Genomic DNA, 16258 nt, shown 5'->3' on the forward strand with positions numbered 1-16258 from the left:
ATCAAATCACCAGGTGTTTTCTGCCTGCCATGTGGTGCTGGCCCTCAGAGCCCCCTCCTGCTGCCTTCCCCAGGAACCCATCAGTGATGGCAAGCCAGAGAGACAGAAAGGAGGTGTGGATACTATGTAGACAGAGGGAGGGATGCAGTCTCATTGCCACCATGGAAGCAGGTTTTTAAGATCCAAAGGTCAGCTGTGCCCAGACTCTCGAGATAAATCTGTAATAAACTGACTAAGCCCAGGAGCCACGTGTGCTGTGATGGGAGGCGTCCTAGAGTAAGAGCAAGAGGGGATGCCCACAGGAGCAGGGTGGTTGTCGTTCAGTGCTCTTGTCTGTCTGTCCTCCTGCCTGGCCCCTCTCCTTCAGCTGCCAATGTGATTAAGTGCACAACCCCTTCACATCCCTCATCTCACCTCAATTCCAGGGTGACCTCTCCCTCCTTTGAGAGTTGCCAAGAAGACACATGGCTCAATAAATACTTATTGAGCACATACTATGTGCCAGGCCCTGTGCTAGGCCATGGGGATGCAACGATTATCAGAATCAGACAAGACCTCTGTACTCACAGAGCTACAGCCCAGCATGGGAGACAGACATTAATCCAATAATCAATCATCTCACATGAAAAACAAATAAAGGAGGCCAGGGAATGCCTCGAGCATACAGAGCAGGAAAACCAGAGCTTGTTCAGGGCCAGGGAAGGCTTGTGGGGGCAGTGACTTTCGAATCAAGAGCTGAGGCATTGGCAAAGGGAAGTAGGGAGAACAGGAGAGGACAAGACTGCCATACCACAGCTCTTGCAGGGAAGAGCAAGACAGTAAAACTGAAAACATCCTCTGCAGCTGAGCCACAGCATCATGGGTGCAAACTGAGGCGGGAGAGGTGCGCAGGGACCAGAGCAGCTGGAATTGCCCTCATACCGCGTCATCGGTAGCTCTGTTGAAGTAACCCTACCAAATGTGTGAACTGGGGAGTTTCTGCTGGCTGTGGCATGACAGCAGATAGGGGCAGAAAGGATGGGGAAGACGGGAAGCCAGGAGCCTGACTGGGAAGCCATTCCAGGCTTCTAGGACAGAGATGATGTCCAACTGGGTGATGTGATCATGAGACAAGGATCCCTGGAGAGAGCTCCAGGGCTCCCAGCTGAGGCTCCAAGAATAAATTCACAGCAATCTTGCCCTGGTCCAACCCGACAGTCCCCAAAGAGGGACCATTTGTCCTTTGACCATCCTCTTTCCATGCTGCAGTGGAAGGAGGAGGCCTTGGAGCCAGACAGACCTGAGTCCCAGTCCAAGCTCGGGCACAGCCTCATTGTGTGCCCTGGGCAAGCGGTTTCTCCTGGAGGAGCTTCGGTTTCCTCATCTGCAGAATGTGGTTAAGTTTATCTAGAGGAGCGAATGGGATGCCATGTGCTACATTGCAGCATGGGGCTGGCATGGGAAAGGTGTCTTAACAGGGGCTGCCCAGTTCCATCCCCACTGAGAGCTGGGCACAGGGCAGGCACACTCAGAACCTGTGCATGAGGAGCGAGGGAGAGGGGAGGCCATACTTGACCTCCAGACATCAGAGGAACTGAGAGATGAAGCATCTCCTTGCCCATCTCCTTGCCCTCCTCAGCAGGCAAGCCCACCACACCTTCTGTGCCGCATGGACATCCTAGGTGAACCAGACAATTAGCGGTCTATGGGTGATGCCCATAGTCTTCCACCATACCCGATCTCACAGTCCTGACAGTGCCCTCTGCCAAGGCTGTCAGGCAGCATCTAATGCAGGTTTAGGAGCCTTCTCGCTGCCTGGACCTTGCCAGACAGAGCAGGGCCACCCGCTGACATCCAGGTTGAGCGAAGTGCAATTGCCCTGGACAACCAAGAAGTTTATATGGAGGGTGTCCACCTGAGCCCACCCGGCTTGTGCCAAAAGCTACTCTCCACACACAGGAGAATTGCTTAGACTTCAGGAGTGCTCTCTCTCTCACACACACACACACATACACACACAAAACCCTCATCTATGCTGACAGCAACTAAAAAGGGTCCCGGTCCCTGTGCAAAGCCTGAGAGCCTTAGGCTCAGGCAGCTTTGAGCTCCATCACTTCCTGGCTGTGTGCCCTTGGGCACATTGCACCACCTCTCTGAGCCACAACTGCACCATCTGAAGAAACAATAGACAAAGACTCACCTTTAAGGCATTATGTTGAATACTTCCTCAGGTCCGGTGATCTAGCATGTAACTCAGCACAGAGAGTGCTTGGGAATCATTGCTCCCCTATTCCCTGGAACCTGGAGATCTTTGTAGCAGCCTTAGCTTGTCTCCGAGCAAACTGGGCAGGCATGGGGACAGAGGAATGGTGTGGGCTGGGTTTTGTGTGAAAAGGGCCACTCTGGTGGCTGGGTGGAGAGATTGTATAAGGTTAAAAATCAAAATAAAAGTGAAACAAAACCCAAAATGGGATTTGTAGCTGCAGAGAAAGTGGATATCCCAGGGTGAGTTTCTGGGCATGGTTGTAGCTACGTGCCAGTGTTGGCTTGTTTTTCTTTTCTTTTATAAAGAAAAGAAATGTGTGTGTGTGTGTGTGTGTGTGTGTGTGTGTGTGTGCGTTCACTGAGTCAAGAAGTAAAAGGTTTCTTACCGTAAGTTGAGGTAAAAATAGTGTAAACCCCAACAAGTTCAGAGTAATTAGCTGGAAGTTTAAGAGAGGACTGGAGACACAGACCCAGAAGACTGATTTATGTCTACCATGGGATCTGCGGAACAAACAAAACAGACACATTTCCAGAACCACAAAGCCCTGAACTAATGGCTTCCTATGAACATCGTTGCGTTTCATCACTCCTCACCCTACAGAGAAGGTATCATAGCTGTCCCCATTTTATAGATGAGAAAACTGAGGCTTAGATATGGGAAGTGATCTGTTCAAGATTACACATCCATCAAAGGGCAGAGCTGAAACTTGGCTGGAGGTGGCTGACTGCAAAGTCTAGTCTTCTTGGCATACACATATATATTTGCTCCATCACAGAACCGCTCTGCCTCTGGGCTCTCCTTTGCAAAATGGGCCTAATTCTACCTGTTGCGCAAGCCGGTTTGGGGCATACATTCAACTAGAATTTTCTATGCAGTTACTATGACCCAGCTCTCAGGAAGAATAAAAGAAAAAAAAAAAAAAACTGGCCCATGGGTAAACAAAATGTGGTATATCCATACGATGGAATATAATTCAGCCATAAAAAGGACTAAAGTACTGATCCATGCTGCAAAATGGATGAGTCTTGCAAATACTATACCACGTGAAAGCAGTTGGGCACAATGGCTCACGTCTGTAATCCCAGCACTTTGGGAGGCTGAGGTGGGCGGATCACAAGGTCAGGAGATCGAGACCATCCTGGCTAATGGGGTGAAACCCCACCTCTACTAAAAATATTTTAAAAAATAGCCAGGCATTATGCACATGCCTGTAGTCCCAGCTACTCGGGAGGCTGAGGCAGGAGAATGGCGTAAGCCTGGGAGGCAGAGCTTGCAGTGAGCTGAGATTGTGCCACTGCACTCCAGCCTGGGCGACAGAGCAAGACTCCATCTCAAAAAAAAAAGAAAAAAGAAAGCAGCCAGTCATAAAAGACAACAGACATATGCACATATTGCATGACTGCATTCACGTCAACTGTCCAGAACGAGGAAATCTACAGAGACAGAAAGTAGATTCATGGTTGTTTAGGGTGGGGGGAAGGCATTGCTTAGGGATGGCGGTTTAGAGGGCAATAGCTAAAGGCTATAGGGTTTCTTTTTAAGATGTGACAGAAGAGCGGGAGATCGAGTTAATTGCCAATAATTTGATCAATCATGCCTGCATAGAGAAACCTCCATGGAAACCCCTAAAGGATGGGGTTCAGAGAGTTTGCAACACATCAAAGTGCTGGGAGGCTGTCATGCCTAGGGAGGACAGGAGTCTCTGTCCCCTCCCTTATCCCTCGCCCTAGTCCTGAGTTGTATCCTTTATAATAGAGCAGGGGTTGTAAGCAAAGTGCTTTCTTGAATCCTGTGAGTCATTCTAGTGAATTATTAGACAAGAGAAAGGGGTCATGAGAACTCACTATGTAAAAAAGCCACTTGGTTAGAAGTATGGGAGGCCAGGTGCTTGCAGCTGTCATCTAAAGTGGGGACAGTCTTGTGGGACTGAACCCCTAACCTGAAGGGTCTGTGTTAACTCTGCTAACTCAGGGTAGTCTCAGAATTGAGGTGAATTGTAGGCCTGCCATAGGCAGGAACACAGAGTGCTTGGGAGGTGGGAGGTATGGTTCCAGAGGCTGGTCTCAGGGCTCAGAGCTTAGGCGGACCTAAGTCCAAATCCCATCTCTAGCTTTAGCTGTACGTCCTGAGGAATACGGATGAAACTCTCTGCTGCGCATCAGTTTCTTCCTCTATAAAATGGGCATCATAACAGTCCCCACCCCTCCCAGGCTGTTCTAAGGAGGTGGTAACATCATCGAGTCTATAAGCACTCAGCACAGTGGCCCCAGGAAAATGAGAATGGCCCAAACCCCACTCTGGAAGGTACTGGCTGTATGATACCAGATCAGTGGCATACCTTCTCTGAGCCTCTGTTTGCTTGTCTATAAAATGGAGATGGATGAAAACGAACCCTTATGAAACGCCCTGCCAGGAGCCAAGTCCTGTGCTCCACAGTTTTTGCCATTGACTCCTTCAGTTCTCACAAGAAGCCTGCAAAGTGGGTACCATCATTAGCCCCATTTTACAGAGGAAGAGACTGAGGCTCAGAGAAGCTGCGCCAGGATTCATACCCAGCAGGCTGACTCCTGACTCTTGGCCATGGCATTAAGTTAACACATATGTCTAATGCAATAAAAAGGCATAATAGAGGTGTAAGTGCTTTTGAAACTGTCAAACACCAAGCCAATATTAGTGGTGATTGTCATTGCTATAACAGTTCAAAAACCCTGTGTCCAGTTATAAGGCCCAAATTCTTTCCAGAGGGAACTATTATTGGTTTTTAAAAATAGGACTGGGGCTCTCAGAATTAGTTAGGAAGCCAGGCGCGCTGAGAAGGGAGTATCATTTTAATGAAAAAAAAAAAAAAAAAAAAAAAGAAACCTGATTAATGAAAATGATTCTTAATATATTTCAAAATGATCTGTTATGACACAAAGCAAAGACATTTATATACGACTTTGAAATTCTTAATAGCTGATTTTAGAGCAACCTATTATGAAATCTTTCAAAGCAGAATCTATAAGTAAGTAAATCACCAGGCAGGCCTCCCAGGCAGACTGACGGCAGCTCTTCTTAAAATAATTTATAAGGTGGGGTGGGTGGAGCATTGGCAGAAATTATTGCCATCATCAAGTATTAATAAAATATTTATAAAAGTGACTTTCTCTTATCATCAGATGCACTGATGTGATGGGTCAGGTCCTTGAGCCCACATCGGGCGGGGGGCCCACTTTGCCCCAGGAGGAGAAACTCAGGAATGAAATTGAGCTCCTTCACTTCCCTGGTGACAGGCTAACAAGCCAGGGGGCTCCCTTAGTTTCTGGATAAATATCTCAACTTCCTTGTCTCTTGAATAGGACAACCAGGAGGCATATTCCTCAGAGTCTCCCAGGGGTCCCCAGCAGGACCAAGCCTCAGTTTCCCAGGCGTAAGCCACTCCTTCATGTACCTTGTACTTCCTGCCTTCCCTCCCCTGTGTCATTTTCCCATTCCCCTGTCACAGCCTTCTGGGGTCCTCCCCCAAATATATAACACGTTTCCACATCTCTGTCTCAGGGTCTGCTCCTGACTCAGGTTGGCCTCAGTGACCAGGAAGTTGAGTGAGAGACATCACAGTTCCCTAAGCAAAGTAGTGCTGATGCCCAGACAGCCAAGTGCCGAGCATGGCCCATGGCTGATTTTTTTTTTTCAATCATTTTGGGAGTACAGGTGGTTTTTGGTTAAGTTCTTTAGTGGTGACTGATTTTAGTACACCCAACCCCCCGGCAGTGCACATGTACCCAATATGTAGTGTTTTATCCCTCACCCACTCTTAACCTCCCCGACCCAAGTCCCCAAAGTCCATTATATCATTCTTACGCCTTTGCATCCTCATAGCTTAGCTCCCACCTATAAGTGAGAACATATATTTGGTTTTCCATTCTCAAGTTACTTCACTTAGAATAATGGCCTCCAGCTCCATCCAAGTTGCTGCAAAAGACATTATTTCATCTCATTTTTATGGCTGAGTAGTATTCCATGGTGTGTGTATATATATATATATATCACATTTTCTTTATACACTCATTGGTTGATGGGCACTTAGGTTGGTTCCATATCTTTGCCATTGCGAATGCGCGTGGATGATTTTTGGAAAGACAAGTGGCATTTTTTTTTCATATTTGCCCCAGCCCAGCATGTCTGTCCTTGGCTTGGATCAACTGTGGAATCTCATCTTACTTACTCCTGACTCAGTATGACTCAGTATGACTTCTAGAAATTTCCAAAATCAAAACAGTGGGTTAATATATGTGGCTCAAATGGATGAGAATCAAAGGAATCGGACCCAGGGCCTGGGAATGTGGGGACGACGGAAAGGATGCACCAGCACCTTCTCGAAGATTTTGCTGCCCTCTAAGGTAACAGCCCAGAACGTCAGCCAGAATCCATGCACAGTCCCAGGACAGACCTCAGTTCACACGGGTGTTCATTCAATAAGCAACTTCCAGTTCTATGTTCTGGACCCAAAGGAAGCCACCAGCCACTGAAAAGAGCCAGACAAAGTCACAACCATAATACAAGGCACGAAAGGCCCCATGAAGGCAGAAACCCTTGCTCTTCATCCTCATTCTCTCCCCAGAACCTTATATATTGCCAAAAGAGGGAGCAGAAGAGACAGGTTAGGGAGGTGAGGAGCTTTGAATGCCAAGCCAAGGAATTTTATTTGATTTAGAGGCAAGGAAAAGCCTCAGGAGGATTCTAAGCAGGAGAACGACAGTATGGGTCTATGTAGTAGAAAGGAACTTGATGGTCATCATGAGAATGGGTAGAAGGAGGAATGAAGGCATCAGCAAGGAGGCTGCTGCACTCATCCAAGCACACACACACGCACAAAGGTAAACACCGCATGTAAGGTGATAACAGTAAGGACACAGAAACTAGGACAGAAATGATGTCACAGAGACTATCTCTGGAACATGGTGAATGATTGGATAGGGAGAGGGTAAGGACTGGGGGGATGGCAGGAACCACTTGGAAGACCAGGTCAAAATAGGGAAAATCAGCAAGCAGACACTTAAGGATGGGATAAGGATACAAGATCAGTTTCAGGGCATCTCCAAGATGTCTAGCTAGAAACGTAGCACCTTGGCTGGGTGCAGTGGCTCATGCCTGTAATCCCACCATTTTGGGAGGTCAAGGCAGGAAGATTGCTTGAGCCTAGGAGTTTGAGACCAGCCTGGGCAAAAAAGTAAGACCCCTGTCTCTACAAAAAATAAAAAATATATATTAACCAGGCATGGTGGTGCACACCCGTAGTCCCAGCTACTCAGGAGGCTGAGGCAGGAGGATTGCTTGAGCCTAGGAGGTAGAAACTGCAGTGAGCTATGATCGCACCACGACTGCCCAGCCTAAACAACAAAGCAAGACCCTGTATCAAACCATAAAAATTTAAAAAATAAAAAGAAACACAGAACCTTTACTGCACAGACCCAACCTTCCCTTCCATATTCTAGAGTTGCTCTACCATACTGCCAGTACAGTAGCCACTCCCTACCTATGACTACTTAAATTTAAATTAAGTAGAATTCAATACAATTAAAAATTCAATTCCTCAGTTGCACTATTGTATTTCAAGTGTTCAGTAGTGGCTGTGGCTAGTGGTTACTGCACTGAACAGCAGTAATCTCCATCACTGCAGAAAGTTCTTGTGGACACAGCTGGTCTAGAAGGTTTGCTTGAAATGCCAGCCCTGTGTCCTCCTCACGACGCCTAGTTTCAGCAGCCTCCCCGAGAGCAGTCCCAGAGACACAGAAGGTGACAGATTGACCCTGTTCCCACCTCTCCGAGAGAAGGGCCTTGTCAGGCGCCTGCCAAAGGAGACAGCTGGCCTCCCAGGTGAGCTCAGCAGGAAGGACATACCTTTGCAGGCCCCCGCTGCGCCCAGGTGGTAGATGGCTGCCAGGACCCGCCAAATGGCCCGCTGCTCGCTCTCTGAGATGCCCAGCATCTCCATGGCACCCTGGAGCTGGGCAAAGGCAGCTGCCGCCTTCTGCTTATCTTCAGGCTGGAAGCAAAGGGAGAGAGAAAGAAAACAAGGCCATCACGACGGAGAAAACAGACTCACAACTTGAAGCTGAGCTCCGTCTCAGAGGAATGCAGGGGTCATTTTATTGCCACAGTAAATTACCCACAATTAAGCTGAGGAGTATGGACAGACGAACTCAGGCGACTGGGAAAGTTATCCAAATCATTTTTCTCTGACTTTGAAATGCAGTGTGGCTTTTATTCATTCACGTGTGCACGCATTACAGATTTATGGAAGCTCTGTTCTATGCAGGCCTCTGGTCTGGAGATGCAAAGATGAGCAAAGCCCAGACCTTGACTTTGAGGCCCTCTCAAGGTAGAATTGGAAAGAGACATAAAAGCAACTAAGTGTGGGCCGGGCGCGGTGGCTCAAGCCTGTAATCCCAGCACTTTGGGAGGCCGAGACGGGCGAATCACAAGGTCAGGAGATCGAGACCATCCTGGCTAACACGGTGAAACCCCGTCTCTACTACAGAATACAAAAAACTAGCCGGGCGAGGTGGCGGGCACCTGTGGTCCCAGCTGCTCGGGAGGCTGAGGCAGGAGAATGGCATAAACCCGGGAGGTGGAGCTTGCAGTGAGCTGAGATCCGGCCATTGCACTCCAGCCCGGGCGACAGAGCGAGACTCCGTCTCAAAAAAAAAAAAAAAAAAAAAAAAAAAGCAACTAAGTGTGAAAAGGGCTAAGTGGTAGGTAGGCTATGGGTACAGGTTGGTAGGTAGGCTATATGGGGTCTACAGGTAGGGTCTAGAGGTAGGCTCTGTAGGGTAAGCTGTGCTATAGGTCTATGCAGAGGACCATGGGACATCAGAGGGAGAAGGGATAATTAATCCCACCCAAGACAGCCAAAGACAATAGCATAGAGCAGATGATCAAATTGTGATAGAAGTTTGGAAGATAAATAGGCAGAGTTGGCCAATTTAATACAATAAAAGTCCCAACAGGCAAAGGGAACCACAGGAGCAAAGAGGATTTGGGGAGACAATAGGTGGTCCATGGAAGCAGTTATTTTTGTTTTGTTTTATTTATTTTTGAGACAGAGTCTTGCTCTGTTGCCCAGGCTGGAGTACAATTGCACGATCTCAGCTCACTGCAACCTCCACCTCCCCGGGCTCAAGCGATTCTCTCACCTCAGCCTCCTGAGTAGCTGGGATTACAGGCACCTACCACCACACCCAGCTAATTTTCATATTTTTAGTAGAGACAGGGTTTCACCATGTTGGCCAGGCTAGTCTCGAACTCCTGACCTCAAGTGATCTGCCCACCTCGGCCTCTCAGAGTGCTGGGATTACAGGCGTGAGCCACCACGCCTGGTCTGGAAGTAGTTATTTTTGGAGGTGGGTCAGATAGAGATGGGGAGAAGATAAAGCTAGAGAAGCTGGCATGGGCCACCCTTGAAGACCTCGACCATGACACTAAAGGGCGTGGCCTTTAAACTCCAGTCATGACTGGCAAATACTGATATGTGCTCCCACCATATTCCTGAGTTCATAACAGACATCATTAATCAATCAAGATCCCACAGCAAGCCAGTAAGTCCAGATTCCCTTCAGGACATCGCTTCTTGAAGCCACCACCAACGTGAGCTTTCCCACTAAAGGAAATGGCACTTGTTTTCTGTCTCCTGTGCAGCAATAGAAAACTGCTAATTTTGTTTGTTTTAGACAGGGTCTCGCTCTATGACCCAGGCTGGAGTACAGTGGTGTGATTGTAGCCCACTTCAGTCTCAAACTCCTGGGCTCAAACGATTCTTCCACCTCAGCTTCCCAAGTGGCTGGGACTACAGGTGCACACTACCATGCCTAGATGATTGTATTTTATTATTATTTTTTTAGAGATGGGGTCTCACTATGTTGCCCAGGCTGGTCTTGAACTCCTGGACTCAAGCAATCCTCCCACTGTGGCCTCTGAATGTGCTGGGATTACAGGCGTGAGCCACTGCACCTAGCCTACCAAAGATTTTAACAGAAGGATACAGAAAATGACATGATCAGATGTTTATGGGTTGCAGGATTTTTTTTAAGATTTATGATCCCAATCATGTTTGATTGAATATTAAAATTAGTCTGAAACTACTATACACACACCATCTGGCCAAGGAGACTCAGCCCAGAAGCCTGCTGGGTAGAAAGGAAGTGAGCTGGGAACGGGAATTCTTTTGTCAATAATCCACCAGCCGATAATGAGAAACTGATTTGCACTTGGCCTGCTTAGAGAACTTGGGTGATGAACTGCAGGCTGTTAAAGCCAACAGGTCTTTGACTTTTGTAGCATCCAGTGGCCAGAGAGGGAGTGACACTTGCCCAAGGTCACACAGCAAATTAATATCAGATACAAGACTAGAAGCAGGCTTTTCAGACTGTTGGACTGATTCCCAGTCCAAGATACTTGTCTCCTCCACTCAAGCCACTTCCTCTAACTGGGCAACGTGCAAGAATCATCAACCAATTGGGACGACATCAAAGCATACAGTGACATTAAAAGATTTGCTTGGGAAACATTTCAGTTAATACCAAAAGCATGTTCCACTGATCCATCATATTTCTGGACCGCCACAGGATCACAAAATCCCTAGCAACCAGGAGCTCAACCTAGCAACTGCAGCTGGAGCAAACAGAGGGACGGAAGGCGTCTTACCAACATACTCAGTTATTTATGAGATCTCAAAGTAGCAGAAAAAGGATGCCAAAAGGACAGCGCCCACACATTTATTATGGCTCCCACTGTCACCTATGAGCATTTGACTTTAAATTACAGAAGGACTCCATCATCTACCAGGTAGTTCGAGTGAAGAGAAGAATGAGAAAACTTCCACTAAAGCTCATTTGCTCCTTTCTCTTCCTTGTCCCCTCCCAATGTCTTTTTCTTAACAGAAGACATGGATCAATAAATATATATGTTTCTGATTCAAAATGATTAAGATCAGGAAAACATTCGCAGTTCCTTAAACTTCCAGAGAGCCAATTGTTCTTCAAACACCCCTGCAGAGTTCCCTGACAAAAGAAACTCTTTGGATCAAAATCATGAAAATAGATCCGGACGCGGTGGCTCACGCCTGTAATCCCAGCACTTTGATAGGCCAAGGTGGGCAGATCACGAGGTCAGGAGATGGAGACCATCCTGGCTAACACCGCGAAACATCGTCTCTACTTAAAACTACAAAAAAAAAAAAAAAAAAAAAAAAAAAAATAGCCGGGTTTGGTGCGGGCACTGTGTTCCAGCCACCGTCGGGAGGCTGAGGAGGAGAATGGCCGAACCTGTGGAAGGCGGGAGCTTGCAGTGAGCCGAGGATCGCCGCCACTGCACTCCAGCCTGGTGCAGAGTGAGACTCCGTCTCAAAAAAAAAAAAAAAAAAAAAAAAAAAAAAAAAAAAAAAAAAAATTAGCCAGGCGTGGCGTAGCCGGTGCCTGAGTCGCAGCTACCTGGGAGGACTGAGGCAGCGGAGAATGCATGAACCTGGGAGGCAGGAGGCTTGCAAGTGAGCCGAGATCGAGCCACTGCACTCCAGCCTGGGGACGAGCGAGACTCCCGGCCTCAAAAAAAAAAAAAAGAGAGAGAGAGAGAGAAAACAGAGACAATATAAACATTAGAATTAGCATACTTCATATACTTTGTGTTTTACCTCAATTTTTAAAAATCAGTGTATAAAAATATTCAAATCATAAGATGCCCAGGGTTTGTCTGAGGTAGTCTCAAGGTCAATCAAAGTCTGCAGATAATTTAGTAAAAGAAAATAAAATCCAAAATGTTCTCTCTCCATTCAACCAGGCTGAGTTTAGAGTGCCCAGGAGATTCCTACAATTCAGAGAAAGGCCAGGTTTGGATTTGGAGTCAGACGCAGCTAGACGCCCTCTAGACTCTGCACTCCCAACCGTGCAACTCTGCAAAAGTCCCTTGCCCGTGCGTGGAGGCTCAATTTCCACTTCTTCAAAGAGGAAATAAGGCCAGGTGTGGTGGCTCATGCTTATCATCCTAGTGCTTTGAGAGGCCAGGGTGGAAGGATCACTTACGTCTAGGAGTTTGAGACCAGCCTGGGCAATGTAGCAAGACCCTTTGTCTATAAAAAATATATAAAAATTATCCAGGTATGGTGACATGTGCTTGTAGCCCCAGCTACTTGGGAGGCTGAGCCAGGAGAATTACTAGAGTCAAGGAGTTCAAGGCTGCAGTGAGCTATAATCACACTGCTGCACTCCATCCTGGATGACAGAACAAGACCCTGTCTCAAACAAAATAAATAAATGACATGGAAATCATATCTTAGCATCCTCCCAGGGCTGCTATGAGGACTAAATGAGTTTATGTGTGTAAAGCACCCAGCACAGTGGTCAGCACACAGTGGTACTCAATAAACGGTGGTTTCCACTCACTACTGCCTCTCTCCCTCCAAGGCTTCACCTAGGCTGTTCCACCTTCCAGGGACACCATTCCCCATTGCTGCCTAAGTTGATGCCCCGTACTCTATAACAAGTTAATCAGGTATGACTTTGTGCAAAGAGATGACACACAGAGCACATGCCATGGACTGGGAGACACTTGGCAGGGGTAAAGGAACTGACTGGAAGGATGAGAGGCTTCCTAGAAGGAGTTGGTTATGGAGCAAATCATAAAGGGTAAACAGAACGAGTGAGGCAAAGCAGGTGCCAGGAAGCAAGAGGGGTCTCCAAGTGGAAGGATAGGGGATTGGGGGAACCCAGTGCATTTGGGTGCTAAGAACTCTGCACAGGCTGATGGTGCAGACCTCTTCTGCAGAGCAAAGGGTCCTGAGTAGCCATGATTTGTGGCTGGGAGCTGCCCTCTGATGGAGCTCCTGGTGACCTCCCTGGCAGAGGGAACTAGCACCTGGGCATCCTCCCTCTGGTTACGAGCACAATAGGGGGCCCCAGGCAGGCCTGGGCCCAACTCTGATTCATGGGGAGGTGCACCAACCCTCTCTTCCACAGGGCCAGGTGGGCCTCCTTGTTTCTACAACCAACCTGCCCGAGGATTTTCACCCCTCTGCCTCCTGGACCAGGAGCTAACTCAGGGAGGAAAATGCTAAACACTGATTCAATGCATCTCAAAAGGAACATCACGTGGGTGCCTGCACACGTCGGTGAACCTCATAGAGACTGCAGGGAGGGCAGGACAGGTGTCGGTCCACAGCCAGGAGCCGCCCTACCCGTTGCTCAGCATCTCACCAATCCACTTCTTATCTCAGCATCGAGAGTCCGTTTAAGTGGAGAGGAGAGAAGTGTCCATGGAGCACATATTCTGCTGTACTGGGCGCTTTTTCCCCATGAGGCAGGCTGAGTCTCTCCAGCCGACAGAGGAGGAAATGGAGGCTCAGAGAGGTGAAGTTACCTCCGCAAGGCTACCCATTTGGGGAAGGGCACAGTCACTACTACTGAGCCCCCAGTCCTCGGTGTCATCCAAGGGTGTTGCTCTACCCATCCCACAGGTGAAAAACTGAGGCTGGGAGAAGTTAAGTGAGCCAAGAGTGCACATGGACCAGACCTCAGAGCACACTGTTTTCAGCCACGATCTGCATCATAATCTGAGATGACAGTGGGAAGAACGAAAGTACCAAATTTAAAGTCAGGCCGACCTGGATTTCAGTCCTGTCTCCACCACTTAAAAACTGTGTGCCTTTGGGCAAGCAGCTTCACCTCTCTGAGCCTGGCTACTTCTCCTGAAATAAACAGATGTGATCATAATTCCTTATTTAAAGAACCACTGGGAGAATTAAGTAAAAGCAAGCTCCCGGCAGAACCCCTGGCACAAGTGAGTAATTCCTCATCCTTCCATTTGAGCACCATTCCCCCACAGTTGACAACTGGGTCATAAAAAATAAATGTGCCTCGGGCCAAGGCCTGGAATGTGACAGCCAGAAGCAAACTGCGGGGTGGCAAGGATTATTATTATTATTATTATTATTACCACTGCTGCTGGGCACATTTTAAAAATCTTAGGCTAGGTTGCAAAAAAGAAATTATAGAGAAGAAGAAAATAATATGAAAGCTTTGTGATTTCAAATGTATCCTGGTGCTTGGCAGTTCTCAAGTAAGTTCCATTTACAAGCTGAAATGTGGCAGGCAGTGAGGGCACAGTGTGAGGACTAAGGGGAGAAACTGGCAGTCACTGGGTACAGGCAGCCCCTGAGGACCTGGCCAGCGCCACGCTGGGGGTCTCCGCACTTTTACCCTGGGGTCCTTGCTTTGACTGGCCACTCACGTTTACCTTTGCATGAGGTGCTCAGTGTAGCCAGAATGCGGGCCTCCCTGAACCTGTCTAATTCACTCTCAGTCCAGCTCTAGCTCATGGTTGCCTCCTGCAGGCAGCCCTCCCTGATATGCCTCTCCTCCTCCCAGCTTGGCCTCAGCCTATATACACCTCCACTCAGGCACATATCTCTCCAACTTGGAATGATCTGTTGATGTAGACATGGCAGCCCACCACCACCTCCCAAAAGTGAGTCACTTGATGGGTGAGACCCAGTTGAGTTATTTCTGTGTGCCAATACCTGGCATCTAATAAGATCAACAAATATCCATTGACAATGAGCTTCTAGCGACCATCCCCAAATAAGAGCCATTGATGGTGGGGTTAAGTGTGTTCACCCACTGAGCTGGGTCCACAGTACTACTCAGCCCAGATTTGAGGACCCCAGACGGCCCACAATGACTGAGGGATGGGACCCCCAGGCTTTCTAATTCCCTTCTCTGGGTCCTCTGAGATTCCCACCAACTGCCCCAGCTCCCAGGATCCAAGGAGTGGGTTCAAAGGCAGACATGAGATCCCCAAAGACCCAGTGAAATGATACTGGGGAGAAAATGAAGTTTAATTAACCAATCTCTGCTGACCACAATAGCAAACGATTTGAAAATTGAAAAGATGTGATTTTAGTTAAGTGGTGGTGAGTTAAGCATGCTCGTCCATTTATTCACTCAACACACATTTATTGAGCACTTGCTGCATGCCTGGCTGAGTGCTAGGCCTTGTCTATTCAGGAGGGATCAAGACAAGTAAGACTCCCACCCTCACGGAACTTAGGGCAGAGGGGAGACAAATCATAAATAAACAGTGTGATCAGAGATGGGAGATTGTTACCAAGGAGACAACAGGAAAGATAACTGGAGACATCTCCTTAGACGGAGGTTTGGGAGTCTGAGATGGTAATGCAAGCTGGACACCCAAAGATATTTATCACCTTATCACTAAGAACCACAAAAGGTTTAAAACCATGTAAATGGACAATAATAGGGAAACAACAGTTCAGGGAACCATGTCTTCTAATATTTGTGAAAGTTTTGTGTGTGTGTGTGTTTTCGTTTTTTTGTTTTGTCTTGTTTTTTTTTTTGAGACGGAGTCTCATGCTGTCGCCCAGGCTGGAGTACAGTGGCACAATTTCGGCTCACTGAAACCTCTGCCTCCCGGGTTTAAGCGATGCTCCTTCCTCAGCCTCCTGAGTAGCTGAGATTACAGGCACCTGTCACCATGCCTGGCTAATTTTTGAATTTTTAGTAGAGACAGGGTTTCACCATAATGATCCGGCTGGTCTCGAACTCCTGACCTCAGGTGATCCGCCCGCCTCGGGCACCCAAAGTGCTGGGATTACAAGCATGAGCCACCGTGCCCGGTCAGAAAGTTTTAATGATATACAGTGTGTTATGAATTATGTAAAATATTTGTAGGAAAAATACTGGAAGAACATCTGCAGGTATAGAACCAGTGGGTTTCTCAGGGTGGTGAAGTGAATGGCGCTTGTTTTCTGGTTTGCTTGAGTGTGTGCGTGTATTCTGGTTTTTGATTTTGCCTTTCTGTTTTTTCTGATTTCTCTATAGGAAGTATGTAGTAATTTCGTTTTTTATTTTTTATTTTTTTCTTGGGACAGAATCTCGCTCTGTCACTCAGGCTGGAGTGTAGTGGCGTGATCTCGGCTCACTGCAGCCTCTGCCTCCTGGGTTCCAGAGATTCTCCTGCCTCAGC

At 47.6% G+C, this 16258-nt stretch overlaps 1 protein-coding gene across 3 annotated transcripts in view; it reads right to left on the reverse strand.

Annotated features, from left to right (window-relative positions):
* MYO18B (myosin XVIIIB) overlaps positions 1-16258 on the reverse strand; it is a 289444-nt gene that overhangs the window by 243711 nt on the left and 29475 nt on the right. For all 3 annotated transcript variants that reach the window (XM_017853159.1, XM_017853151.1, XM_017853143.1), the window contains one exon: positions 8126-8270. In XM_017853159.1, coding sequence (XP_017708648.1) covers positions 8126-8270 — 145 coding nt within the window. The remainder of the gene's footprint in view (positions 1-8125; positions 8271-16258) is intronic.

The sequence above is a fragment of the Rhinopithecus bieti genome, unplaced genomic scaffold (genome assembly GCF_001698545.2).
Source record: "Rhinopithecus bieti isolate Rb0 unplaced genomic scaffold, ASM169854v2 scaffold_2314, whole genome shotgun sequence".
NCBI lineage: Eukaryota > Metazoa > Chordata > Mammalia > Primates > Cercopithecidae > Rhinopithecus > Rhinopithecus bieti.